Source organism: Takifugu flavidus, chromosome 1, assembly GCF_003711565.1.
Source record: "Takifugu flavidus isolate HTHZ2018 chromosome 1, ASM371156v2, whole genome shotgun sequence".
NCBI lineage: Eukaryota > Metazoa > Chordata > Actinopteri > Tetraodontiformes > Tetraodontidae > Takifugu > Takifugu flavidus.
The window spans coordinates 22,188,971-22,216,555 of NC_079520.1; the positions used below are offsets into that span (position 1 = coordinate 22,188,971).

At 42.2% G+C, this 27,585-nt stretch overlaps 2 protein-coding genes and 2 long non-coding RNA genes across 8 annotated transcripts; 2 read left to right on the forward strand and 2 right to left on the reverse strand.

Annotated features, from left to right (window-relative positions):
• Window positions 1–51: 51 nt before the first annotated feature.
• On the reverse strand, window positions 52–10,236 carry LOC130538554 (zinc finger protein ZFP2-like). 5 transcript variants are annotated; one of them, XM_057056290.1, is made up of 7 exons: window positions 10,056–10,236; window positions 4,333–4,397; window positions 4,037–4,117; window positions 3,831–3,926; window positions 2,772–2,882; window positions 2,565–2,685; window positions 52–2,323 (listed from the first exon to the last, which is right to left on the reverse strand). In XM_057056290.1, exons 1-7 carry the CDS (start codon window positions 10,081–10,083, stop codon window positions 492–494), a joined length of 2,334 nt encoding a protein of 777 aa, XP_056912270.1. In that variant the 5' UTR covers window positions 10,084–10,236; the 3' UTR covers window positions 52–491. The 5 variants fall into 5 exon arrangements, with proteins under 5 accessions (XP_056912270.1, XP_056912241.1, XP_056912251.1 ...); XM_057056261.1 differs by having other exon boundaries at window positions 4,333–4,535; window positions 10,056–10,234; XM_057056271.1 differs by lacking the exon at window positions 10,056–10,236 and adding an exon at window positions 6,452–6,494 and having other exon boundaries at window positions 4,333–4,535.
• On the forward strand, window positions 6,602–27,490 carry LOC130539407 (uncharacterized). Its single transcript, XR_008954120.1, has 2 exons — window positions 6,602–7,185; window positions 27,255–27,490. It is a non-coding gene; the product is annotated as an uncharacterized LOC130539407 (long non-coding RNA).
• Window positions 11,747–18,350, reverse strand: LOC130539261 (ER lumen protein-retaining receptor 2). Its single transcript, XM_057057479.1, has 5 exons — window positions 18,070–18,350; window positions 16,723–16,823; window positions 15,644–15,802; window positions 14,685–14,937; window positions 11,747–12,739 (listed from the first exon to the last, which is right to left on the reverse strand). The coding sequence occupies exons 1-5, from the start codon at window positions 18,158–18,160 to the stop codon at window positions 12,705–12,707; spliced, it is 639 nt and encodes a 212-aa protein (XP_056913459.1). The 5' UTR covers window positions 18,161–18,350; the 3' UTR covers window positions 11,747–12,704.
• LOC130539401 (uncharacterized) lies at window positions 18,501–19,300 on the forward strand. Its single transcript, XR_008954116.1, has 2 exons — window positions 18,501–18,740; window positions 19,022–19,300. It is a non-coding gene; the product is annotated as an uncharacterized LOC130539401 (long non-coding RNA).
• Window positions 27,491–27,585: the final 95 nt, after the last annotated feature.

Sequence of the window (27,585 nt, forward strand, 5' to 3'; positions counted from 1 at the left end):
AACAGGCAGCCAAAATATTACTGGAATCAATTAACTTTGATGAACGTAAGCTTTAGGGTAGGGTTATTTATTTTCAGTTTTCCTCCACTACCATTGGAGAGGGGCCATGAATCACAGAAAAAAATGTCAAAGGTTGCAGATTATATAATTTAAATAACATTCTGGTGCCAAGCCAACACGCTGTCATTTGTCACAGTACATTTTCTAATTTCTATATAGATCAGGTTGTTTTCTGTGTAATTTTAATAGTAATAATTAATACAAATGCAGTTACATTGTTAAGATGTTCTCATACAGCAGTAGTCAATACCTCGCAACAGTGCAGCCTCAATCTTGATCAAATATACATTCTTCGGAAAAAAAACCAAAACAGTCACTTATCATTTTTTATTTAATTTAGTAAAAGGCACTAATAATTTCAGTATAAAGAAATGTAATTGATAAAAAAACTGCTGAGCTTTGTCTAGAATATTTCAGGCCTCATTCCTAGTTTATTCTATAAATGGATGTATGAGCTTTTTGTGTCTTTCCATGCTATAAAGTTTTGGAAAAGCCTTGCCACAAATATGACAGATAAATGGTTTCTCCCCTGAGTGTATCTTTGCGTGTGCATTGAGAAAGCATATTTTAATGAAGCCCTTCCCGCAAACATCACATTTATATGGCCGTTCTGTGGAATGGTGAAGAAGGACATGCCTCTTCACTTCAGAGTTTGACCTAAAAACCTTGTCACATTCAGGCATGTTGCATTTGAATGGCCTCTCTCCTGTATGTATCAGTTTGTGTCTGGCCATGGTCGACGCCGAAATCATCTTCCCACAGTACGGGCATGGATGACGGAACAACTCCTTCAGATGTTTTGATCTTTGGTGTTTCTTTAGTGCTCCTTTTTCCTTGAAGAATTTCTCACACTCGGAGCAAGAAAACTTCTGATTCCGGGATTCACCGTGGAGAAAATTCAAGTGCCGCAACAAGTTTGAGTTGCGTGAGAAAGTCTTGCCACACTCTGCACACAAGTAGGGTTTCTCTCTTGTGTGTACTCTCTCATGGGAAATTAGGTCCGCATCAGTTTTACACCTTAGGCCACAATGAGCACATTGGAATGGTAGATGACCCGTGTGTTTCCACTCGTGAGCAATCAAAATACGTAGATTGGATGAGGTTTTTGAACAATGAATGCATTTAAAGGGCCTAGTAATCTTATGAATGTTTTGACAATGTCTGAGCAAGGGCTTGAAAAGTGTAAATGATTCCTCACAGCGGTTGCATTGAAATGGGGTGTGAGAAGCTTTATGTCGCACCAGTGTTGCTGCATCTCGCAACACCTTCCGGCAAACGCCGCAGTAGAGGACATTGTGGGTCAGATTATGTCTCTCCAAGGCAACTTTATATCTGAAACACTCCTTGCACTTATCACATTTGTAAAGTTTCTTGGATTCATCTGCATTTTCTGGATTTACATGCTGCTGACCATACTCAAAGCAGGTTCTGTTTAAGTGCAGCTTTAAAGAGGAGTATAGTTTAAATCTGCTGTCACATCGGGGGCAAGCGTAGTCACTAGTTGGAAAGTGAGTTTTCAAATGAGATTTTAGACTTGTTTTGACATCCTCCTTGCAGATTAGACATTGGGTATAAGCTTTTTTATTAGTACAAGCTCTACTCTCTGAAGCATTTGATTTTCCGTGCTTTCCTGATCTACTTTTAAGGCAAAGGGAGATTTGTCTTTTTGAGTTTCTTATTGACCTTGTCGGTGCACACTGAGGACTTTTACCAACATTCTTTGGATGAGCTTGATCATCTTCAACAATGACAGGAGGCACATGTGTATCTTTGACCTGAGGCCTATCTGAGGATTTCATTTTCTGACAAGATAACTCATCAGTGACAAGTAGCTCTGAAGAGAGGCTTCTTCCCTCTTCTAACAAAATCTTCTCCAACCCCTGACTTCTGGTTGGTCGCACAGTTTGGCAATGGGAGGATGACAGCTGAGCTGCTGTTTGAACCTTAACACCACATTGTTCGAAACCATCTTGAACCTGACTTTGAAGAAACTCTAGATTACTGCCACCCAAAAGTCCCACGGTTTTTCTGTCCTGATTGGTCCACTTAGCTTTATCAGAATTTATCTTGCTTGCCTGATCTTCGCTGGTCAGGCCTGGACTTAACAGTTCTGTAGGTGTCAGTGGTAGATTTTCACAATCCGAATGATATCGACATGATACATCCTGAATATTGCTATGAGGATGGGCTTTATCCATCACCGCTCCTGTTGCACAGCAGAGTTTTAGAGCAGAAGTAATAAAAGCACCTTCCATGGAGCCCTCTGAAAAGAAAAATGAATTACCTGAATTAGCAGTTTAAAAATACATTTAGTTCTGATAAAATGTTGGAGTTCATGCTTAGTTTACCGCACCAGCACTATTGCAAAATATATAAAGCTTAAATATAGCGAAAATCTCCAATCTAAAATGAATGGAAGAATTCTAAAAGTCCTAAAATGGTATGACATGTCTACAACAAATCAGCTTAATCAGCAAGGAATTATTGTATATACAGTGGCTTGCCATTGTGATCCAGGTGACTGTGACCTTTCTGATAATGCAGCAGGAGTTTGAGCTGCTCTTGTGATTGAGACTGTACGCATTCCTCCAGAACACTTGAGGCCACCTGAAACATGGATGAAACCTGAGAAGAAAAAACATTCTGAGCTGCAAACATTAACATTAAAAAGGTATCATTTTTATCCTTAAGTTTAAAGAACATGTTTATACCTCTTGGAATGTTTTGAGAGTAAGAAGCTTTTCAAGTCGGGAAAGAAATGTCCATATCAAGATGAGTAAAGCTTTATCATATGTGGGGCCAAAGTCTTCTGGGAAATCTTTCTGGAAATGTATATTAGATAAGTAAAATAGAAATGAGGGTTTACAAATCCTGATAAATACAGATTTTATACTTAAAGCAAACAAGCTACCATAAGTTTTGGACTACAGAGCGCACCTGATTAAAAGCCGCATAATCTAATTTTAGAAAGAAAATCAATTTTGTACTTATACAAGCCGCACCGGATTTTAAGCTTCTTTTAATCGAATCCGCTTAGCAACATACATAAATATATTGTACCAGTAAATGCTTTTTTTCTAACGGTGTCTGTAATGCAGCTACCTTGAAATATACCTTTGTATCGGCTACACACAAATTACGTTACTTATGCTTTTTTACTCAAACAATGAACAATCTAAACCTCTAAAATCTTCTATTTTCATCTCGGTGGCGATTGCTTTTGCCTTCAGTCTGATTTGTACAGCGGAAACACCGCAGCCAACTGCTTTCTGTGTGTTCACCCAGTCTTCCAGAAAGTTTTCAAGCTCGGGGCACCTGCTATGATTACCTCTAAAAGCTTTTGTCGTCTTTTTGGTTTGGATCAGTTCTTCATGCTGGCGACTCCACCTTCTCACCATTGATTCATTTATACCCAGATTACGTGCGGCAGCTCAATTTCCTTCTTCAACCGCCAGAATAATCGCTTTTAACTTAAAAGCCGCATCATATGCTTTTCTTCTAGTATTTTCCATGTTGATGAGGGTTAGTAAAAATGACTGATTCACAATAGTTGTGCGCTTGACTGATCATACATTGGACCTCTGTCTGGACCTCTCATCAATTTTATTGGTGTACTGTTGCCAGGCAAAATGTTTTTGGCGCCACGAAAAAAAACACGAATAAGCCGCACCTTAGAATAAGCCGCAGTATTTAAAGTGTAGAAAAAAATAGCGGCTTATAGTCCGGAATTTACGGTATATGCTATATATCCAATGTGAAAGTATACTGACCTGAAAGAACTGCTGTCTGTGATCAGAATTGTTCAGCATCTTCTTGACTAGTTCAACAAACTCTAAATGTGGAGTTTCTATATTTGTAGCACCAACCTGCAGAAATTAATGGAATTCAAAAATAAATTATTACACCTAGAAAAGTCAAAAGTATTGTTATTAACGGCACATTGTTTCACAATTAAAGAGAAAAACATGATTCACACCTTGATAAGCAGTTGCATTCTGTCCAGGTGTGGCTGAACAGTCTCCAAGTCTGCAGTAGATTGGCACAACTCCAAAATTAGCTAAACAACAAATGAAAAGTGTTGAAAGGGAACAGTAGAACCACACTGACAGAGAACACTAGAAAACACTGTTAACAAAACATGCTTATTAGACTGACCTGATAGAATTTGAGAAACAATTTAAAAGCCATTCACTTGGAACATACTGGTTATTTATACCAGAGATACTTAATTCAGGCTTCAGATATAAGGTCATAAATAAGGATCCTTCTCACCCGTGCTCTAAGCCCCAGGGTAAGCTGGACCCTCTGGTCAATGGTAAGAATCTCTGGTACAATGTCTGTAACCAAAGAAATAAATTCTTCAATCAACCCATATTGAGCCACAACTCTCTGCTCAATAGTTTTCCAGATTGCTGCAGCAACCAAACGAACTGGTGGCACCAGGAGTCGCAGAACTGAAATGGGAAGGCCAGTATCTGTAGAAAAACAGAAATGGGTAATTTCTTGTAACAAATCTTTGTGTCAGCGATGCAATGTCTAACCAAAATATCAATAATCATACCAAGACGATACCTACACATTTGTCTAATGATCTTAGAGTTTTTTGTTTGGATAGGAGGATTCAGGAGAATCAACAGTTGGATTCATTTTCAGATGTAAATCTCTGTTAAGATGTTAAGTAATTTGAATAAAATATAATTCAATTGATTTTTGTATATTTTTAAGAGATTTCTATTAGGATTTAAATCTAAGATTCTATGGGATTATTTGTATAAATACATGACAACTAATGCAATTAAAATTGATCATTGAAAAAAAGACATACCGTAATTTCCGGACTATAGAGCGCACCTGATTAAAAGCCGCATAATCTAATTTTAGAAAGAAAAGTCTGTGTAAATTCTCAGTCATCCAGGTCATTGTATCCAAGGTAGTTTTCTCTGTCAACTGGACTGGGTTTCTTCTCTTGAAGATGTTTCGCCTTCTATCCAGAAGGCTTCTTCAGTTCTGAAATCGCTGGGGAGAGAGCTTGAAAATATAGCCCCTGTGGACCATTTGCATGCTAATGATCCGGGTGGTCACCTGAGAGTCGTTAGCAGGGTCGTTGGTCGGGTCGTTCACCTAGTTTCTGTTGAGGTGTCTCCCCTTTGTCTGCTGGGTCACATGGTGATGAGTCACTGGGTCTCCTGGAATGGTGTGAATGTTTGTTTTGCTGTTGGAAGGAGTGGAGGACTGCATTGTATGTGGGTGATAGGAAGTGCCTCAGGCCACCACCTCTGTTCAAGGATGGTTTCTCCAATTTAACATGGATAGCTTCCTTAACCCCCCTTTCAAACCAGCGGTCTTCTCTGGCCAGTATTCTTACTTGGCTGTCCTCGAAGCTTCGAGGACAGCCAAGTAAGAATACTGGCCAGAGAAGAATACTGGCCAGAGAAGACCGCTGGTTTGAAAGGGGGGTTAAGGAAGCTATCCATGTTAAATTGGAGAAACCATCCTTGAACAGAGGTGGTGGCCTGAGGCACTTCCTATCACCCACATACAATGCAGTCCTCCACTCCTTCCAACAGCAAAACAAACATTCACACCATTCCAGGAGACCCAGTGACTCATCACCATGTGACCCAGCAGACAAAGGGGAGACACCTCAACAGAAACTAGGTGAACGACCCGACCAACGACCCTGCTAACGACTCTCAGGTGACCACCCGGATCATTAGCATGCAAATGGTCCACAGGGGCTATATTTTCAAGCTCTCTCCCCAGCGATTTCAGAACTGAAGAAGCCTTCTGGATAGAAGGCAAAACGTCTTCAAGAGAAGAAACCCAGTACAGTTGACAGAGAAAACTACCTTGGGTTTAGAAAGAAAATCAATTTTGTACTTATACAAGCCGCACCTGTCTATAGTTCGTGGAAGAACTCAGACGCAGACTACTGCCAGCTACTTTATTAAACACTGAACGGAAGACACATCAACGAAGGGAGGTCTTCAATCACACACACAACCTGGCTTATGGTGTGCAGGTGCAAACAGTAATTAAATACATCAACAACCAGAACTCAATAAATAGAACACTAACATTGAAAGTTGCAAAAGATAACATTTACAACGAACAAAAACAGGGTTAACACCAACCTGAACCCACAGACACACTGCCACAAAGCATGCTGGGAAATTCCCACACTGACCCTCCCCAACACGCTACACTACCTTTGCTTTTCAAACAGTGCCTGTGACGCAGCAGTAACACAGCAGCAATACGGCAATAACACAGCACTAAAAGGGCTGGTTAAAAAAAAACATACCGGTAAAGGTCACTCAGACGCGGCAGTAACATAACATAACAGCAACACGGTAGCACAGCACCAACAGGGCTGGTTAAAAAAACATACCGGTAAAATTTCTTCTTGCATTTTCCATGATGAGGGTCTGTTTATGCTAATTTTATTCATACACAAAGCGCGAAGTTACGTTCAACTTGCGTCTTCCTCGACACATATATTCCACCTGTCTCTCTTACCTTTTCTGCCCCTAGCGGCCGATAGAAAAAATACATAAATATGCCGCACCGTAGAATAAGCCGCAGTGTTTAAAGTGTAGGAAAAAAGTAGCAGCTTATAGTCCGGAAATTACGGTATTTAGAAATTATTCTAGTTCGCGACCTCTTTAGGTTTATTTACTGAATTGGTAGCCAATTCTATTTTACTTTAGTAAGAAAAGACTACGAAAAGCAACAATATAGGATAAAAAAAAACTTAATTTAACTTAATTTTGATATATCAAATAACTGATGAACACAATCATATTTCAGCAGTGAAATGAGGTTTATTGGGTTAACAGAAAATGTGCAATATGCCACAAAACAAAAAAAAGGCCTGTGCATAAATTTGGGCACCATAATAGAAAAATCATATTAGTGTTTAGTAGAGTCTCCTTCTGCAAAAATAACAGCCTGTATGAGTGTCTGGATCCTGGATGATGGTATTTTGGCCCATTCCACCTGGCAAAACCTCTGCAATTCAGTGATGTTTGAAGGATTCCAAGCACGGACAGCCTGCTTCAAGTCATCCCACAGATTCTCGATGATATTCAAATCTGGGGACTGGGATGGCCATTCCAAAACATTGTACTTGTTCCTCTGCATGAATGCTCGGGTAGATTTTGAGCAATGGTTGTGGTCATTGTCTTGTTGAAACACCCATCCCTGGCGCAACTTCAACTTTGTGACAGACTCTTGAACATTATTCTCAAGAATCTGCTGATACTGAGTGGAATCCATGAGACCCTTAATTTTAACAAGATTCCCAGTACCAGCACTGGCCACACAGCCCCACAGCATGATAGAACCTCCACCAAATTTTACTGTGGGAAGCAGGTGTTTTTCTTTGAATTCTGTGTTCTTTTGCCGCCATGCATATCGCCTCTTGTTGTGACCAAACAATTCAATTTTTGTTTCATCAGTCCACAGTATCTTATTCCAAAATGATATTGGCTTGTCCAAATGTTCTTTCGCATACCTCAGGCGACTCAGTTTGTGGTGACTGTGAGGAAAAGGCTTCTTCCCCATCACTCTTTCGTACAGCCTTTCCTTGTGCAAATTGTGCTGTATTGTTGACCGATGCACAGCGACACCATCGTCTGCAGCAAGATATCTTTGCAAGTCTTTGGAGGTGGTCTGTGGGTTGTTTTTAACTATTCTAACCATCCTTCGTCTTTGCCTCTCTGCAATTTTTCTTGGCCTACCACTTCTGGGCTTAACAAGAACTGTGCCCGTGGCCTTCCATTTCCTCACAATGGGCCGGATTCACCAATATGTTCTTAAGATTCTTTCTTAAGTTGTTCTTAAGAAGTTTCTTAAGAAAACCCTACGTCGGATTCACCAACGCGTTCGTAAACCCCAAAATTGTTCACGGCTGTGTTCTTAGATTGATGAATGCCATCTGTTCGTAAGTTGAGAGCCTGTGCCAGGTGAGTCTAATTAACATACGATTAGCATAAGTCACCGCCCACTAATGCCCATAAAAGGAACTGCAGCAGGACCCTGTAGACAGAGCAAAAAGCAGCAAAATGCCCAAAGCTTGCCTCTCCACGCCTGATTTCTGACGCCGTGTTGAACAATCAAGAAAGGATGGCTAACACGCTTGATAAAATTGCCTCAACCCTGATGACTATAGCCAACACGCTTAAAGAAATCAACGAGAATGTAAGATATCTGTGTAGATTCTCAATCATCCAGGTCATTGTATCCAAGGTAGTTTTCTCTGTCAACTGGACTGGGTTTCTTCTCTTGAAGACGTTTCGCCTTCTATCCAGAAGAGAACCCAGTTTCTTTGAGAACTGAAGAAGCCTTCTGGATAGAAGGTGAAACGTCTTGAAGAGAAGAAACCCAGTCCAGTTGACAGAGAAAACTACCTTGGAAATGAGAACGTAAAAAAAAAAAAAAAAAAAAGTAAAGTGTAAAAGCTGTGCTCTGAAACCGATTTCTTTTTCTTTTTGAACTGAATCAAGACTGTTAGACTAAAATTGTGACAATAATTCATGTTATTCACAAACGGGCAATTAATCGCGCTCGAACGTGAACCGCGTGCCTGCAGTCTGGCCCCATCATTGCGCCAGGACGCACATCCTCACGGGGTTGTGGCTCTGTGTCCAAACACATCTAGCGCCCCTTTAACATGCCGATGGTGCGTTCAATGGTGGAGCGACTGCGCGCATGCATCTGATTGAATAAAATTTCCTGTGGAGTCTGAGGGTTGGTCAGTGGTGTCAACAACCAGGGCATATCCTCGATCCCCTAATATAATAAATTAAGATAAAATCAAATAAAGACAGTTTTGGCATGGTTTCCAATTTGGTTGATTAATGTTAAGTCATTGGCACATTTACGTAATTTTAAAATTCTCCGTAAATCACCAAAAATAGGAAATAAATAAATGACAGAATTATCATTGTAATATTGAATTTTATTGAACTGCACAAGAGAAGAAAACACAACCATGCCAACATGTTGGCACTGAAATGTGCGTAAGAGTACTCCTGAGTGTTCGTAGGATTTGTTCTTACCTACGCATAAATCCAGGATAAGAAGAAATTGGTGAATGCCACAATCTTCGTAAACTGTTCGTAAGTGGGACTTAAGAACAAATTTGTTCGTAAGAACGTTTCGTGAATCCGGCCCAATGTTCCTGACAGTGAAAACTGACAGCTGAAATCTTTTGGACAGCTTTTTGTAACCTTCCCCTAAACCATAATGCTGGATAATCTTGGTTTTGAGGTCATCAGAAAGTTGTTTTTCAGGCTCCCATGTTGCAGCTCTTCAGAGGAGCATCAAACAGAATGAGAACTGGCATTTGGCCACCTTAAATACCTTTTGTCATTATTTTATGCACCTGTCAATTAAGTTCAAGGCTTAACGAGCTCACCAAACCAACTTTGTGTGTCCAGTTATCTTGTGATGATTAGTTACAGGCCATCAAAGCAACAAAATGACAAGGGTGCCCACATTTTTGCACAGCCTATTTTTTTACATTTGATTTAATTTCATACAATTGCATCCTATGAATACTTAAAATCTGTGTTTGGAAATCAAGCTAACACTTGGCTCTTATGGGCAAATGAAGGACATGCCACCAAGATAATTTTGTGTGAAGTCAGAGTCCATTATTACACAACCTCAGAGAGGGTGCCCAAACTTTCTCATACCATTGTACATTCATATGTAGTGATTATCACTAAGCAGGGTGCTTATCAAGTCTTGGCGCTGAATGTTTTTGAACTTTACAATATAGCTCTATTTTCTTTATGGAAGCAAAGCTGGACCATAAATTAAAAATTGTTAACAGATTTGCTTCCAAAATTCTTAGCTTGTTAGAAAACAAATATAAAATGAACTCGCTCGTTTCAAAGAACGATTACGTTTGTACACACAGTTGGCTAACTAGCTAAATAACGGTATATTAATTAGCCAAATCGACGCAGTAAGTGAAAAATACTCACGATTCCCCTTAATAGTGAGTTCTTCCATTCCATATGTTTGCAGAACTTCACATCCATGCACTAGACAGCCACGATAATAAAAATTACAGTACAATTGCTAGTGCTGCTACTTCTTCTTCGCCTAGTCTCAACCCACTGTTACGGTGTATATCGCCACCTACTTTACTGAGGTGTAGGTCCTCGTGTTGCCGTGTACTTCCGGTTGCAATCTATGTAGAGAAGCTCGCGAGACTTAAATTTAGAAACGTGACTGCCGAAATGTAGTCCACTAAACTGGCGATTGGGAAGTCGAACGGAGGCGAGCGTTTGTGTCCATGTATGTGGGGGTTGATAGGAAGTAAGATAAAAGAAGCATTGAAATGGAAATTTAAAAGATCGTTATCCTTCAATAAACTTAAAGAAACAAAACTTCAGATACGAAATTCGGAAGTCCGGCACAGTACCTAATATTTGCTCAGTAATGTAACACTTAAAAAAGTAGTCTTTTTACAGACATAAACCCAAGTGATTTAACTCAATCCTGAAGACGGTGAGTTGAGGGATACGTCATTCCGCTGCGCCAGTGGGTGAAAGTCGAGCTGATCCAGCATGTGATGTCAAGGCCACCATGCAGTTTTAGTGGGAGCGTTGCTATGGTAACAGTGGGTACCGCTCTGGAAAAAGGTAATAAGAGATCGAGGTTCTGGTGCAGACGCACGCTGGTTTCATCAATTGTGGTGCCAGTTATGTTGCGGGGTATCTGCACAACCGCTGGGAATCTATTCAATGATTTGGATCTGAGCAAAAGCCGCTGCTCAGGTTATTAATAAATTTATGACACCTTGGCCTTTGGAGTTGGGCTTTTTGTAGGGCTTTCTTTTGCTTGGGCCATGCAAAGTTGACAAGATAAATTAAGATTTAACATCCCTTCTTTCCACCAGATTTCTTACAATTTTGTAAGAAATATATCAAGACAGGTCCCACACCAACAAAATATCTGATTTGTAGAAACACCTTAGTTTGTAAATCAATGTATCAATGTATCTTAAAGTACTGCCTTTAAATTTACTGACAGGCTTAAAGAAAGAGGCACTGATGATGCATAATATACAAATTCTGAGAATACCACAGACCACATTACAGTCTATTCTACCATAATTCTAAACATTTAGAGTGGAAGACATAATAGTCAAATAAGATGAAAAACAGTTCTCAGCTCAAATGAAATGTAAAGGCCTCCAATGTGGACAAAAATTGGGAAGGTGTGCTGGTAGTAGGAGGGATGTCAAAACACCTTCAAAGCACTGCCAAGGGTTGAGCCTCAGCAGCTGAGGTACCAAACCCCCAGATGTTCACAGTTGTGGCAACAGCTGAAATATCATTGCATATAATCTATTAATTATATTAACTATTTGTTGAATTTGTAAAAAATCAAATAAAAATTCCATAACATAAGATCCATTTTTTCCATTCATCCCTTTATCAATTTCTAGATTAAGTTAAAGTTTTCCACATCAGACATTTTGGGTGTGACAATTGTTTGGACCATGTGTCATTATCAGTACTTTGTTAGCACTTAAAACAAAAAAAAACAACAGTTCTCTTAGAGTAGACAAATCAAGGCAAAAAACTCAAATTGTCATTCTGACATATTTCTGCAGTCTGCCAAATTTAATTGTGGATCATGAGAACAGAAAACTGATTCTGCAAGAGATTTTTCCCATTAAGACTTTATTTGTGGTAGCAACATCATGTAAAAGCTTATAAGGAATGGGAGGATAGAAAACTAAATGCTTATGTCAGGTGTATAGATTCATAAGATTGTCCTTTTACTACAACTCCTTTGGCAAACCAAAATAAAATATATACAACCTGGCATCCATAAAGGAAATGACTCATTGGGCTGTACGTATGTATATCTTAATTCTAATTAACCATCTCAGACATTTAGGTGCCATTAAAAAAAGAATGTTCAGACTGAAATGAAGAGCAAAAACAGTGATCAGGGCTTGAGAGAATTCTGTATAATACAGAGAAATTAAATCAAATGAAGCCAGCAGTCTGCTCTATTCCATGATTGAACCCAAAAGAAACACCTGAAGATCACAAAACTAATTGTTAAATAATGGCATCTGTCTCATCAAAAAGGTTTCCATACATAGTGGTCAAAACCAGAGATGGATGGAATTAACAGGAACACTTGTCGCTTTAGGGATTAACAAATTCATTCCCAAATTGGTTCAGGGAAAAAAGACTACATTTATTTTGAATGCAAACACCATTACAAATGCTTGAGTCAATAATATCCCTCCACAAGAAGTCTGTTCCAGTATCACACAATGCCAAATCAGAGGCTGTTTTAAGAGTACACACTTATCTGTAGAAAACATTTCTTTCCTTTTTTCCTTACTTTATACAGAGAGATAAAAAACTTTAAGGCAAGATGCATCAAACAGAAATCCGAAGGCCATAGACCAGCCTCTGCGGGAAGATTCTGTTCCAGTGATTCTGGGTCCCACTCGCTCTCTGTCTCAGGCATCTTACACTGGCAGAAGGGAGGAGAGAAGGAGGAGATGGTGAGCAATGGGATGGTGACCTCCAGATCATCTGTCAGTCGTCCTCCTCTCCGATTCCCCTTGGTGAGTCTGTCAAAACATTCATCTTTGGGCCTTAAGCTGGCAGACTCAACTTCTTCCCTTTCAATACTGAAACACAATCGGTAAAAACACAGGGTTAACATGAACATATTGAGATTATTCAGCATTTCATGGCAGTATGGGTCAGAATGTTTGAATTTACTCAAATATCTGTGATAGTTGGCCTTTAGATTAACAAACTATTAAAGATAATCAATCTAAATATGAAAATCAAAACATAATCTGATCAACCCAGTTACTGGACATATTTATGAAGATCCAGAGCCAAACTGCACCCAAATACAAATTCAAGATTCACAACCATTTAATCAGCATTTAACAAAATGTAATAATTACTGCTGCTCACCAATATCATGAATATTTTATTGAAAATTGAAATCACAAATGTGAAATTATTAATCTTTTACCTAAATAACCTTTCATCTCAGTATTTTGAATTTAATAAAATTAAAATTAACGTCCCCGTCCTCTCCTCTCCCTCTCTCTACCCAGCCGGCCATCAGCAGGAGGGTCCCCCTACATGAGCCTGGTCCTGCTCAAGGTTTCTTCCTGTTAAAGGGGAGTTTTTCCTTGCCACTGTTGCTTGTCTGGGGTTAGGCCCTGGGATTCTGGAAAGCACCTCGAAACAATTTGGATTGTAAAAGACGCTATATAAATAAAGATTGATTTGATTTACTTCATAACTTTCTTGAATTGCAGCCAAACCTCCGATAAAATAATGTAATAATTTGTCCAGTATTAGCATTTGATATTTTATTAAACGTTGTGTCTATGAATGATCATAATAAATCATGTATTCAATTATTGTAAACTGTGTGTGTTTCTATATCTATCTACCGTAATTTCCGGAATATAGAGCGCACCTGATTATAAACCGCATAATCTAATTTTAGAAAGAAAATCAATTTTGTACTTATACAAGCTGCACCGGATTTTAAGCCGCAGGTATCCCACGTAGTAATATGAAAAATTAGATCGAAAACATTCAGTACCGGTATATGTTTTTATTACCGTAAGAGACGAGTCACTGATGAGTAACAAACAGACAGGTAAGAAACAACAGCCACTCTTTTCACTTGTATGTTTATACAGACCTGAAATCCAAATTTTATCACGTCAGGATTTTTGAACTTTTAATTTAATCCGCTTAGCAACATAAACAAATATATTCTACGGTTAAATGCTTTTTTTTCTTCTAACGGTGTCTGTAATGCAGCTACCTTGAAATATACATTCGTATCAGCTACACACAAATTACGTTATTTATGCTTTTTTACTCAAACAATGAACAATCTAAAAACCCCCGATGGCCCACCTCTAAAATCTTCTATTTTCATAATGGTGGCGATTGCTTTTGCCTTCAGTCTGATTTGTACAGCGGAAACACCGCAGCCACCTGCTTTCTGTGTGTTCACCCAGTCTTCCAGTACGTTTTCACGCTCGGGCCACCTGCGATGTTTACGTCTAATAGCTTTTGTCGTCTTTTTGCTTTGGATGAGTTATTTATGCTGGCGTCTCCACCTTCTCGCCATTGATTACCGTAATGTATGCCAAGATTACGCGTGGCAGCTCGATTTCCTTCTTCAACCGCCAGAGTGATCGCTTTTAACTTAAAAGCCGCATCATATGCTTTTCCTCTAGTATTTTCCATGTTGATGAGGGTTAGTAAAAATGACTGATTCACAATAGTTGTGATAGTGCGCCACGAAAAAAAAAGTAAATAAGCCGCACCGTAGAATAAGCCGCAGTGTTTAAAATGTAGGAAAAAAGTAGCAGCTTATACTCCGGAAATTACGGTATATATTTATCTATATATCTATCTCGCTATCTATATCTATCTATAAAAAGGCATTTCCACGCTTTCCTGAGATTAGTTTGATGAATTTGTAACTGCAGTAAAATCACTTGTTAAGCATGTGTAAATGACTGCAGACAGGTTGCCAACATTTGACCCTTTTTTGTTAAGTGTAAAAAAGAAATCAGCAGCTCTTACCTTTTGTTACATACAAATAGAAGAAATCACAGTAGAGGATGGTCTGAACCACCCCAGCGACAATGGCAATCATGTCAAAGAAGCCTTCGAAGTAGAACCTCCATACCCAGTTGATGAGGTATAGAGCTCTGTAGAGTCCCAGGAAAAACAGGTAGTGCGTAGTGATGGTCTCAGCTTCACCGGTCTTACTGATCATAAAAAGCTGGGGTAAGATGGCCACAGACTCTAGGTAGATGGAGAAGGTCCACAAAATCTGGGTCAAACAAACCAGAAGACAAGTTGTTGACAATGACCACAAGATGTAGAAATTTATTCTTTACAGTTATAGACATGCACCAAAGGCCTACCTCCTTTGTCATTGTTTATAGCATACGCAAGAAATGCGTTTAAAATAAACTAGCATGCTAAAACGGTCAAACGTGGTGCTTAACATTAAAGCAGACATGAATCACAATGCTGAAGTTTTGTTATTATTTTATAAGTCTCGCACAAAGCAGATGGTTTAATATTTTGTTACCTGTGTTGGCATCGACAGTACACGATAGCACTGTTCATGGTGTATTTGGGGATTTTTTTCAAGATGCATTATAATCATCCATGATTTCCGCTTCATAATAGGCCCGCTTTCACATTGTCTTAACATGCGTCTTCATGTGTGTCCTCTAACTACTTGTGAAAGAATTTCATCTTCTCACTCTTTACGGCTTTTTTTTTTTTTTTTTTTTTTTACAGCTATACAGCTTGTTCACATTTAAGATTTAAATCCATAACTGAAGTAGACTGAGATGAGTAGAATAGATGGTATGAGAAAGGCAAGATGTTTTAAGACAGTGGGGCCCTTTTCTTCCCTTGATAACCACAGAATCAACACGTGACAGTAGTCTGGATGTCAAATGTCCTTTCAGAAACCAAGGACAGTCTTTTTGAAAACATCCAAATGTATTTGCACTGTCTCTGACCTCCAGGGGTGAGAAGTCATGGTTAACCAGGAAAGCCAGTCCACCCACAGGGACAACCAAGAATTCCACTCTGAATGTGTCATGGTTCCCATCATAAGTTGCCTTAAATTTAAGGTAAATCAAGTATACTGTAGCATAAGCACATCCAATGTAGATAATCTGAAAAACACACAACACAAATAGAGGCCAGATTAATAAATTAAACACAGTGAAATAGCAATGACAGAAATACTATCTTCTATTTGAGAGGACACAATTTTCCTTCAGCAAAAATAGGTGTGTCAGTTTTGTTCCCTAGATAGACCTAAATTCTATATACTGACAGTTGGAAGGGTCTACCGGTTATGATTTAAAGTAATAAGAAGTGCATTTACATGCACACAAGAACATTGAATTCCTGCGGTCGTTCGGATACATAAAATAAATGTGGATGCCATAGCTTGACTAGAATCAGCCCAGAGTAGTCTGAATGTGGCTCTTGACTTACAAGAGCATATGGATGGTGAGCTGGTCTATGGGATCAGCTCTACATTTCACATAGTGCCTGGGGGAAAAAAAAGTCGCCCCAAAGAAAAGGTCACACTCTAATATTTAATTGGAACAACTTCAGCTTTGATGCCGGCATGCATTTACAGCAGCGATAATTTATCTCCAGTGTTGCGTTCGAGATCTTGCATTATCAGTTTATGCTAAATTGAAGCCTTTTCCCCCACAATTATACTCACTGACTTGGGGTGCTCAATCTCTTGCAATATACATTTGCAGCATGCACCACCACTAACACAAAGCTCAGGGTGGCTCTTAGAGCCAGAGCAGAACATATGAACAATATTGACAAGAAACTCATCCATTGATTTAGTTATGACAGCTGTGACTGCAGTCTGGCTAACTTCATCATGGGTCGTTGTGGTGTGATGTAAAAGGTCAACCAGTGTGGCCCAATAAAAAAAAAATTAAAAGAGGGGACGAGGCTTGACACCACCCATAATCTGATTACTGTGAACTTCTTCGTAAATAGAAAGTCCGGAGCGACAAGTGTAGACTGACGCGCATGCAAACGCACTTATTGGGGACTTCACCTTCATGGTGGTGTTGTAGAGCGAGATAAAGGATGTGAGCAGGTCCAGATAGCGAGTGGTGAACACCAAGGCAAAAAGAACCTGACTCTTCCCAGAAATCCCTGTAGAGAAACAGCAGAAGTGCAGCCATTTTCAACATTTCTATTTTTCCTCTTTCCTTCGCTTATTTTCACTTTACAACACAGGCCAGTTAATCACCTCTGCCAAGGAGGTTATGTGACAGCCGGCATTTGTAGCCCAAAAATTTGTTAACTGATCATGAAATTTTTAAGAAAATATTTTGAAAAGTCTGAGGAAGAGTTCTTTAAACTTTGTTGAAGTTCTGAATTCCTGAGGGGCTCTGACCTTCCAAACGCAACCTACGTGACCTACTGTTATGTAACCCTGTACTACTACAATACTACTGGTGTAAGCTACAATGTGGTCAAATGTCCTGCTTGGTGGAGGTCTGTGCTCTCCAACTGCTTTTTCTAGTTCATTCTGCAATAGTTGTCTTCCTGTCATAACTCTGAGCAAAAAAGCTTACATCTCTTCATTTCCTTTTCCTTAACATTGTAAAATAACAAGGTTTTTCCCAGTAACACAATCAAAGAATATCTGCTCACTTCCATCATGCAACCACGGATGGTTTATGTTTCTATTTACCCTCAAAACCATATGAATCTCTGAGGCTGGAGAAAAGCCAGCGAGGCTCTCTATTTTGATACTCGGAAGAAGCTGAAGCAATGACATCAGTCGTGTTTAGTCGGGTTACAACAACCAAGAAAAGAAAGCAGTTTTGCACCACTACACCTGCAATATTCAGAAAAAAACGCGCTGTCAAATGCTTTGCAACTCAACTTGACAATCTATAGAGATCCCATGCTGCCACGTCATAAAGGACACATTTAGCCAACACAACATACAACATAAAAACGTGGAACCGAGGTGCATATGGCAGGCTCATACCTGAAACAATAAGGCCCAACATATCAAACTATAAAATATTATGGCCCTGTGGGTTTCCTGTACCCAGGAATCAAGTTCTATTACAAACTCGCCACATTGCCTAAAGTAAGATTTACATCGCACAAAATATTTCTAGTTTTACTTTACGCATAGTCTTTACAAACCCGGGCATTTATTTCAGGTTGACGACACACCTTACCAGCTTCTAATAGAAAATTTACAAGCTAGGACATTGCAGCTAGCTTGTTGGCTAACATTAGCTGGAAACAATAGCAATAACTTCGAGCTGGGCAACATTCATTTGAGACCTCTGTACGTTAATTTACTTTGTAACGAGAGGGCAGGTTCTAGAAGGAACAACACAACAATACCTCTAATTTAAAGTGGGAGTCTACTCACCGGCACAAGACCTGGTTTTCCATATTTTTAGCAGCAGAATGATGATGGCTGCTAGGTGGGAGAGATCACCGGTTAGCCTGAAAATGTTCATGTCTGCAGAAGACCCCGTGCGTGCGAACGAGTGTAAGACTTCTAAAAGAGTTTAACTTGCTTGCAATAGTGATGAGTTTTTGATGTACTGGACTGAATGAAACAAGGAATATGCTGATTCAGGCCTCAGAGGATGGGAAAATGGCGAGCAAAGCGCGACGTGGCTCGGGGACGTGGCCAAAGCGAAAGCACCCAATGCAACGTTTATGATCTCAGCCAATCACAACAAAGCAATGCTGAACAGGCATACACACAAAACAGTGTGGTTGTGTGTGTGGTTGTGTGTGGTTGTGTGTGTGTGTGTGTGTGTGTGCGTGTGTAAAGTACCCTTAATTTGCTTCAGCTTTGATCACTCCCAACAAGATCCCTGACACAAATAGCGTTAAGATCATTGGGCCGGATTCACGAAACGTTCTTACAAACAAATTTGTTCTTAAGTCCCACTTACGAACAGTTTACGAAGATTGGGCCAGATTCACGAAACGTTCTTACGAACAAATTTGTTCTTAAGTCCCACTTACGAACATTTTACGAAGATTGTGGCATTCACCAATTTCTTCTTATCCTGGATTTATGCGTAGGTAAGAACAAATCCTACGAACACTCAGGAGTACTCTTACGCACATTTCAGTGCCGACATGTTGGCATGGTTGTGTTTTCTTCTCTTGTGCAGTTCAATAAAATTCAATATTACAATGATAATTCTGTCATATTTATTTATTTATTTATTTCCTATTTTTGGTGATTTACGGAGAATTTTAAAATTACGTAAATGTGCCAATGACTTAACATTAATCAACCAAATTGGAAACCATGCCAAAACTGTCTTTTTATTTGATTTTATCTTAATTTATTATATTAGGGGATCGAGGATATGCCCTAGCTCCCTGGTTGTTGACACCACTGACCAACACTCAGACTCCACAGGAAATTTTATTCAATCAGATGCATGCGCGCAGTCGCTCCACCATTGAACGCACCATCGGCATTTTAAAGGGGCGCTGGATGTGTTTGGACACAGAGCCACAACCCCCTGAGGATGTGCGTCCTGACGCAATGATGGGGCCAGACTGCAGGCACGCGGTTCACGTTTGAGCGCGATTAATTGCCCGTTTGTGAATAAAATGCATTATTGTCACAATTTTAGTCTAACAATCTTGATTCACTTCAAAAAGAAAAAAAAAAGAGACCGGTTTCAGAGCACAGCTTTTACACGTTTATTTTTTTTTACATTCTCGTTGATTTCTTTAAGCGTGTTGGCTATAGTCATCAGGGTTGAGGCAATTTTATCAAGCATGTTAGCCATCCTTTCTTGATTGTGCAACACGGCGTCAGAAATCAGGCGTGGAGAGGCAAGCTTTGGGCATTTCGCTTTGGGCATTTTGCTGCTTTTTGCTCTGTCTAGAGGGTCCTGCTGCAGTTCCTTTTATGGGCATTGGTGGGCGGTGACTTATGCTAATCGTATGTTAATTAGACTCACCTGGCACGCGCTTTCAACTTACGAACAGATGGCATTCATCAATCTAAGAACACAGCTGCGAACAATTCTGGGGTTTACGAACGCGTTGGTGAATCCGACGTAGGGTTTTCTTAAGGAACTTCTTAAGAACAACTTACACAAAACATTGCAATGTCATATTGCACAGCTAATGAGAGGGCCTTCTCCTTCTCAGTGGTGCTGTAATGGATCATTTAAAATTTTTGAGAAAACTTAACACACCAGGTGGTAAATCCTGTGGGAGAAATGCACCTGCACCAGACAGAGGCATCCACTTCTACTTTGAAAGAGTAGAATTCGGAGCGGTGCGCACAGGAGCACTACAAACTTTGGGCCCGATTCACCAATATGTTCTTACGAATCTTCTTAGATTCTTTCTTAAGTTGTCCTTAAGAAGTTTTATAAGAAAACCCTACGTCGGATTCATCAACGCGTTCGTAAGCCCCAGAATTGTTCGCAGCTGTGTTCTTAGATTGATGAATGCCATCTGTTCGTAAGTTGAAAGCGCGTGCCAGGTGAGTCTAATTAACATACGATTAGCATAAGTCACCGCCCACTAATGCCCATAAAAGGAACTGCAGCAGGACCCTGTAGACGGAGCAAAAAGAAAGCAAAATGTCCAAAGCTTGCCTCTCCACGCCTGATTTCTGACGCCGTGTTGAACAATCAAGAAAGGATGGCTAACACGCTTGATAAAATTGCCTCAACCCTGATGACTATAGCCAACACGCTTAAAGAAATCAACGAGAATGTAAAAAAAGAAGAATGTAAAAAAAAATAAACGTGTAAAAGCTGTGCTCGGATTGTGACAATAATGCATTTTATTCACAAACGGGCAATTAATCGCGCTCGAACGTGAACCGCGTGCCTGCAGTCTGGCCCCATCATTGCGTCAGGACGCACATCCTCACGAGGTTGTGGCTCTGTGTCCAAACACATCCAGCGCCCCTTTAACATGCCGATGGTGCGTTCAATGGTTGAGCGACTGCGCGCATGCATCTGATTGAATAAAACTCCTGTGGAGTCTGAGGGTTGGTCAGTGGTGTCAACAACCAGGGCATATCCTCGATCCCCTAATAAAATAAATCAAGATAAAATCAAATAAAAAGACAGTTTTGGCATGGTTTCCAATTTGGTTGATTAATGTTAAGTCATTGGCACATTTACGTAATTTTAAAATTCTCCGTAAATCACCAAAAATAGGAAATAAACAAATAAATAAATATGACAGAATTATCATTGTAATATTGAATTTTATTGAACTGCACAAGAGAAGAAAACACAACCATGCCAACATGTCGGCACTGAAATGTGCGCAAGAGTACTCCTGAGTGTTCGTAGGATTTGTTCTTACCTACGAATAAATCCAGGATAAGAAGAAATTGGTGAATGCCACAATCTTCGTCAACTGTTCGTAAGTGGGACTTAAGAACAAATTTGTTCGTAAGAACGCTTCGTGAATCTGGCCCTTTCTTCCTCGGATTTGATACAATGGCTTTCCCAAACTCACATTTAGTCAAATTAAGGGTTCAAGGAAACCAGACATGGGGGACTTGAACTTAAGTCACACGCAGACTTGACTTGGACTCATGCGCAGAAGACTTGTCCAACTCTGGTTTTCAGACTTTTTGGTGTATTAATGAGAATTTTAAATGTCTTAAATGAACTTTCCTCATTGTCATGGTAACCACACCTCACGCACCTCAGATGGCTGTAATAATATGGTGCAGCGTCACCCTTTGGCATTTTGTTTAATTATAACAATTTTAAACAAGGTGGAACCAAAAGAAGTGCAGAGTGCAAAGTCTGCAGTATCAAACTTAAGGATGCTGGTGTTATGGGAAGTCAAGGAGGCCTGGACCCAGATGCAGAGTAAAAGACACGGCTCTTTATTGAAAACAAAAAAGGTGCAATATGATTGAATCGAGAAGTAGCAACAGAAAATCTACGAACTAAAAATCACCATACAGGGAAAAAACCATTGAAAAAAGTACAAATGAAAACGCAGTGACGAGGCACTGGAACAAACTCACACACTGGAAGAAACCACGGAAAACAGGAGGTGAAAAACTGGAGATCACAGAGGGTGGGAGCTAGATGCTGGCGAAACAATCCAGCACCGGAGGCAAAGAGAAGAGTTTAAGTAGCCGCCGAATTACGGTAATGCGCTGCAGGTGCGCCAGAGGCTCAGCGCTCATCACAGTTTGGCCTGCCCCTGCCTTCTGATCCTGCAGGTGGGGGGGAGGAGGCGAGAAACCTGAGCCACAACAGTACCCCTCCCCCCAAATGGACACCTCCTGGCGTCCTACCTGGCTTGTCTGGGAACCTGAGATAAAAATCCCTCAACAATTGTGGGTCTAAAATAAGGGAGCGCCCAATCCAGGATCGCTCCTCCGGGCCGTACCCCTCCCAGTCGACCAAATACTGGAACCCCCTTCCCCGCCTGCATACATCCAAAATCTTGTTGACCGTGTAGGCCGGATGGCCTTCGACAAGGCGTGGGGGGGGGTGGTGGTGGTGCAGGAGGTTGGTGGGGGCTTTTGGCAACGGGCTTGAGGAGGGAGACATGAAACACTGGGTGGATCTTCAGGGAGGCGGAGACGGACTGCACAAGGGTTGATGATTTTGTCCATGGGGTAAGGGCTGGTGTACCTGGGGGCGAGTTTCCTAGAATCAGTCTGGAGGGGGAGATTGTGGGAGGAGAGCCACACCTGCTGACCCACTTGGTAATTAGGCGCCGGTGCTTGGTGGCGGTCCGCCAGGCGCCTGTTACGCTCCGCTGTCCTGTCCAGCTCGAGTCTCCCGCCACACCCGTCTGATCTGGCGGAACTGGGCTTGGACCGAGGGTACCACTGTTTCAGACTCTTGGCTGGGGAACAGAGGTTGGTAGCTGTGGTTGACCATGAAGGGAGACAGACCGGTTGCTGCACTGACGAGTTGTGGGCGTACTCCACCCAGGGTAGATGTGAGGCCCAGGAGGACGGGAGGCAGGAGACCACACAACGCAGGGATGCCTCCAAACTCTGGTTGGCTCATTCTGTCTGCCCGTTGGACTGGGGGTGGTAACCCGAGGTGAGGCTGGAGGTGGTTCCCAGGGCCCGACAGAACGCCTTCCACACCTGGGAGGTGAATTGAGGTCCGCGGTCTGACACAATGTCTTGTGGAATTCCATGGAGTCTAAAAACATGTTGAATCAGGTTTGCCGTCTCCAAGGTGGTGGGGAGTTTAGGAAGGGGAACAAAATGTACCACCTTGGAGAAACGATCGACCACTGTTAAGATAGTAGTGTTGCCTTCAGAGGGGGGCAGTCTGGTAACGAAGTCCACAGCGATGTGGGACCAGGGACGAGGGGGAATGGGTAGCGGCTCCAGGAGTCCTGCGTGAAGATTTGCTGTGCATACACACAGTGCATGCAGCAACAAAGGTCCGGATGTCTGCCGCCATGGATGACCACCAGAAGCGCTGTCGGATGAGGGCTAAAGTGCGATGAACTCCTGGGTGGCAGGCTATTCGGGAGGTGTGTCCCCATGAGAGTACCGATGACCGGGCAGACGGTGGGACGAACAGCTGGTCCGGCGGGCATCTGTCTGGGACCAACTGTCCCTGGAGCACTTCCCGAACCTCTGCCTCGACTGGCCAGTGGACCTTGCCCAGCACACACTCCGGGTCCAAGATGGTTTCCCTGGAGGGCTCCCTCTCCGAGGAAAACTGGCGGGAGAGTGCATCAGGCTTTGTGTTCCATGAGCCGGGATGATACGTGATCGTGAAGCGGAACCTGCCGAGGAACAAGGCCCAGCGGGCCTGTCGTGAGTTCAGGCAGCGAGCGGTGCGCAGGTAGGTGAGATTTTTGTGGTCCGTCCACACGATGAAAGGCTGTGTCCTTCCCTCCAGCCAGTGCCTCCACTCCTGCAGAGCCAGGACCACCGCCAGGAGTTCCCGGTTACCTACATAATTGGCTTCTGCTGGGGAGAGATGGCGTGAGAAAAAGGCGCAGGGGTGAAGCTTATTATCGGTGGCCTGGCGCTGAGAGGACGGCCCATACCCCGGAGTCCGAGGCATCAACTTTGACCACGAACTGTCGCTCCGTATCTGGGTGCATAAGGACAGGGGTATTAATAAACATGTTTTAGTTTTTCGAAGGCCTGCTGTTCAACTGGAGACCAGACGAAAGTGAGCTTGGGGGACGTGAGACGCGTGAGTGGTGCTGCCAGGCGGCTATAGTTTCATATGAAACGTTGATAGAAATTGGCAAAGCCTAAGAAACGCTGAAGCTGCTTGCGGGTAGTGGGCATGGGCCAGTCCTTGACTGCTGCCACCTTGGAGGGATCTGTGCGAAGCTGTCCCTTCTCAATCACAAAGCCTAGGAAACTTAGATGCATGGAATTCACTTTTCCACTTTGGTGTACAGCTTATTTTCCAATAGTCTCTTCAACACTTCCCGCACGTGCCCAACATGCTCCTCCAATGACCTGGAAAAGATCAGTATGTCATCCAGGTAAATGAACACCGACTTATTCAGCAGATCCCGCAGCACGTCCTTGACTAGACATTGGAATACGGCAGAGGCATTAGTGAGTCCAAAGGGCATCACCAAGTATTCGAAGTGGCCTAGCGGGGTGTTGAAAGCCGTTTTCCACTCATCCTCCCCCCCCCTCCCGGATTCTGATGAGGTGATAAGCGTTTCTCAAATCTAATTTAGTAAACACCGTAGCGGTGTGTAGGGGGCTGAAAGCTGAGTCAGAGGGAGAGGGTACTTGTTCTTCAGTGATGTCATTTAGTCCGGTGTAGTCAATACAGGGGCGTAAGGATTTATCTTTCTTTTCTACGAAGAACCCTGCCCCCACGGGAGACGAGGAGGGACAAATGAGACCGGCTGCCACTGACTCCGTAATGTACTTCTCCATTGCCTCCCGCTCTGGCTTGGCAAGGTGAAAAAGTCTCTTGGTGGGAAGAGTGGCGCCGGGGAGTCATAAGTGGGGATGGCATGAGTGTTAACAAAGTCTGCGTCGATGAAACTTTCATCTGCGCCAAAATCCACCAACACGTTAGTAGGGACGGAGTGTTCAGGGAGCTGGATCGTACCTTGGACTTGGATCCTTGACGTGGAGGAGGAAGAGATACGATGAACCCCGTCCCCTTGGCACCTCAGGACATCGGGAAATATAGTGTCCCTGCTGTGCGCAGTAGAGACAAAGCTGGTACTGCATGTGGCGTTGTCTCTCAGCTGCCGTGAGGCGTGTCCTTCCTAGCTGCATGGGCTCCTCTGCAGGCCGCAGCGGTTGCTCCTGGGCGTAGTGGGGGGGGGGGGGGGGGGGGGCGGCAGGAGATCTCGGGAAGGAGTCAGGTGGGTAAAACTGGGTGCAGGTGCGGAACCGTCCCCTCTGCATCCCCTGCCGCTCCCTGATCCTATTGTCAATGCGGATGGTTAAATCAATAAGGGAGTTAAGGGAGTGGCACTCATCTTGAACAGCTAATTTGTCCTTCAGCTCTCCTGCTAGCCCCTTGAGGAATATGGCTTGCAAGGCTGAATCCCCCCCACCCACTCTTTGCCGCTAGAATGCGAAAAGTTTATGGCGTACTCAAACAGAGGAGCTACCCTGTCAGAGGTCTAGCAGTTGGCCTGTCTTCCTTTCACCGGGTGATCGAACACCCTCTTCATCTACTCCACGAACCCGGTGTAATCGCCCATCAACTCCTGTTGCTGTGCGGCGACAGCTACGGACCAGGCAGCGGCTTGTCCGGTAAGGAAACTCATGACAAAGGCAGTCTTGGCTTGCGGGGAGGAGTAGGTGAGGGGTTGCTGGGTAAAAACCAACTGGCACTGGTGCAAAAACTGGGAGCATGTCCCCAAGTCTCCTGAATACCTTCCTGGGATGGGGATATAGGGCTCACGTGGCTGCGTAACAGGGTTGGTCAGCGGCCTGTCGACTGGGACCGACGCGGGTGGTGTCCTGTGCGCGAGGAAGCCGTTCGTCCAGGGCCACCAGCTGACCGCTGAGTTGAGAGACGCCGGCCGTGATGCGCTGCATGTGCTCGGACATTTGGCGCAGAGCCGACTCCACCTGGTGGACCCGCGCTGCTTGCGCGGAAAGCGTCTGCTTCAGCCGATCTGACTCTGCTGGGTCCATAGTGGCCGGATTGTTCTGTTATGGGAAGTCAAGGAGGCCTGGAGCCAGATGCAGAGTAAAAGAAAAGAAACAAAAAAAGGTGCAATACAAATGAATCGAAAAGTAGCAACAGAAACAAAACTAGAAAAGTAACAACAGAAAATCTACGAACTAAAAATCACCATACAGGGAAAAAACCATTGAGAAAAAGTACAAACGAAAACGCAGTGACGAGGCACTGGAACAAACTCACACACTGGAAGTAATCACGGAAAACAGGAGGCAAAAAACTGGAGATCACAGAGGGTGGGCGCTAGACGCTGGCGAAACAACAATCCGGCACCGGAGGCAAAGAGAGAGGAGTTTAAGTAGCCGCAGAATTACGGTAATGCGCTGCAGGTGCGCCAGAGGCTCAGCGCTCATCACAGTTTGGCCCGCCCCTGCCTGCCGATCCTGCAGGTGGGGGAGGAGGTGAGAAACCCGAGCCACAACAGCTGGATCAGCATTGAATTTTATTAGGCACCTGAAAACTCACTCATATGGATGATTAGCAAACATGTTTAGCTCATTAATCATATGTTCTGCAGACACAATCAACTAGTGAACATTGATTGAAGTAAAACACAGTTATACTGGTGGCATACAGGCAGGTTACACAGTTTTATTGTTGACCACAAAAGGTTCTAACAGGTTTATCAGGTTACCATTACACTGGGTTTGCAAGAGGATAGAGGAATCGGTTAGGTTCTAGTAGATTTGGTGTGATTCAACTATATGTTGAGTGATTGCAAACTTGAGTGCAACCTTTTTTTGTCCATTGGCCAAATGTCTAACCTGGTGAAATTTTACCACTCTTCTATTTTTGGCTAGTGAGTGCAGCCTACAGTACTAGCCACATGCATGATGTACCAGCTGGTAAATGGTGATGATTCTGTGTCCAGCAGATGTAACCTTCTGTAACTGTGATTGGATAATTCGTTATTATTAGCGTGATTAATAATGCTAGAATTATTTTCCTGCTACTCTGAATTATTCTGTGCCTTTTTAGCAACCTTCTGTATATTCACAAATAAAAGATTAATTAGATTAGCTTTGCTACACATATAAATGTTAGCAATATAATCCAGATGGTGTTACTATAATTTAACATCCTAATTGATTTTCTGTCTTGTTCTGGATTTCTGAATTCAACAAAGTAAAAAACTTGCCAGTGGAGAGGGACAGAGCAGCCTTGATGTGTTCTTGACTCAGGCAAAAGATGTGCAGATATACAGCCAGGGCCATCTGGGAAATAAGGCAATTCCTGAATCTCATACAAGATCTCATCATTTCCTGCAATCTGTCTGTCTGTCCTGGATTGACAAGCCTAGCTTCAAGAAATGTCAGTGGTCGAGGAGCGATACATACAGGTAATTTACGGAAGTCTTACGTAAGTCCAATAACAATATTGATTTACCAAAGAGGTAAGTTGAAGAACTGTTAATAACTAGGGGCCAGATTCACGAAGCGTTCTTACGAACAAATTTGTTCTTAAGTCCCACTTACGAACAGTTGACGAAGATTGTGGCATTCACCAATTTCTTCTTATCCTGGATTTATTCGTAGGTAAGAACAAATCCTACGAACACTCAGGAGTACTCTTGCGCACATTTCAGTGCCGACATGTTGGCATGGTTGTGTTTTCTTCTCTTGTGCAGTTCAATAAAATTCAATATTACAATGATAATTCTGTCATATTTATTTATTTGTTTGTTTATTTCCTTTTTGGTGATTTACGGAGAATTTTAAAATTACGTAAATGTGCCAATGACTTAACATTAA

Coding starts and splice junctions, on each gene's coding strand:
- LOC130539261 (XM_057057479.1), bottom strand. CDS start 18,160: ATGAACATTTTCAGGCTAACCGGTGATCTCTCCCACCTAGCAGCCATC. Junction 16,824..18,069: donor GAAAACCAGGTCTTGTGCCG/GTGAGTAGACTC, acceptor GTTTCTCTACAG/GGATTTCTGGGAAGAGTCAG. Junction 12,740..14,684: donor CTATTTGTATGTAACAAAAG/GTAAGAGCTGCT, acceptor ATTGTGTTTCAG/TATTGAAAGGGAAGAAGTTG.
- LOC130538554 (XM_057056261.1), bottom strand. CDS start 10,083: ATGGAAGAACTCACTATTAAGGGGAATC. Junction 3,927..4,036: donor GAATGCAACTGCTTATCAAG/GTGTGAATCATG, acceptor TAATTTCTGCAG/GTTGGTGCTACAAATATAGA. Junction 2,883..3,830: donor ACAGACAGCAGTTCTTTCAG/GTCAGTATACTT, acceptor ATACATTTCCAG/AAAGATTTCCCAGAAGACTT.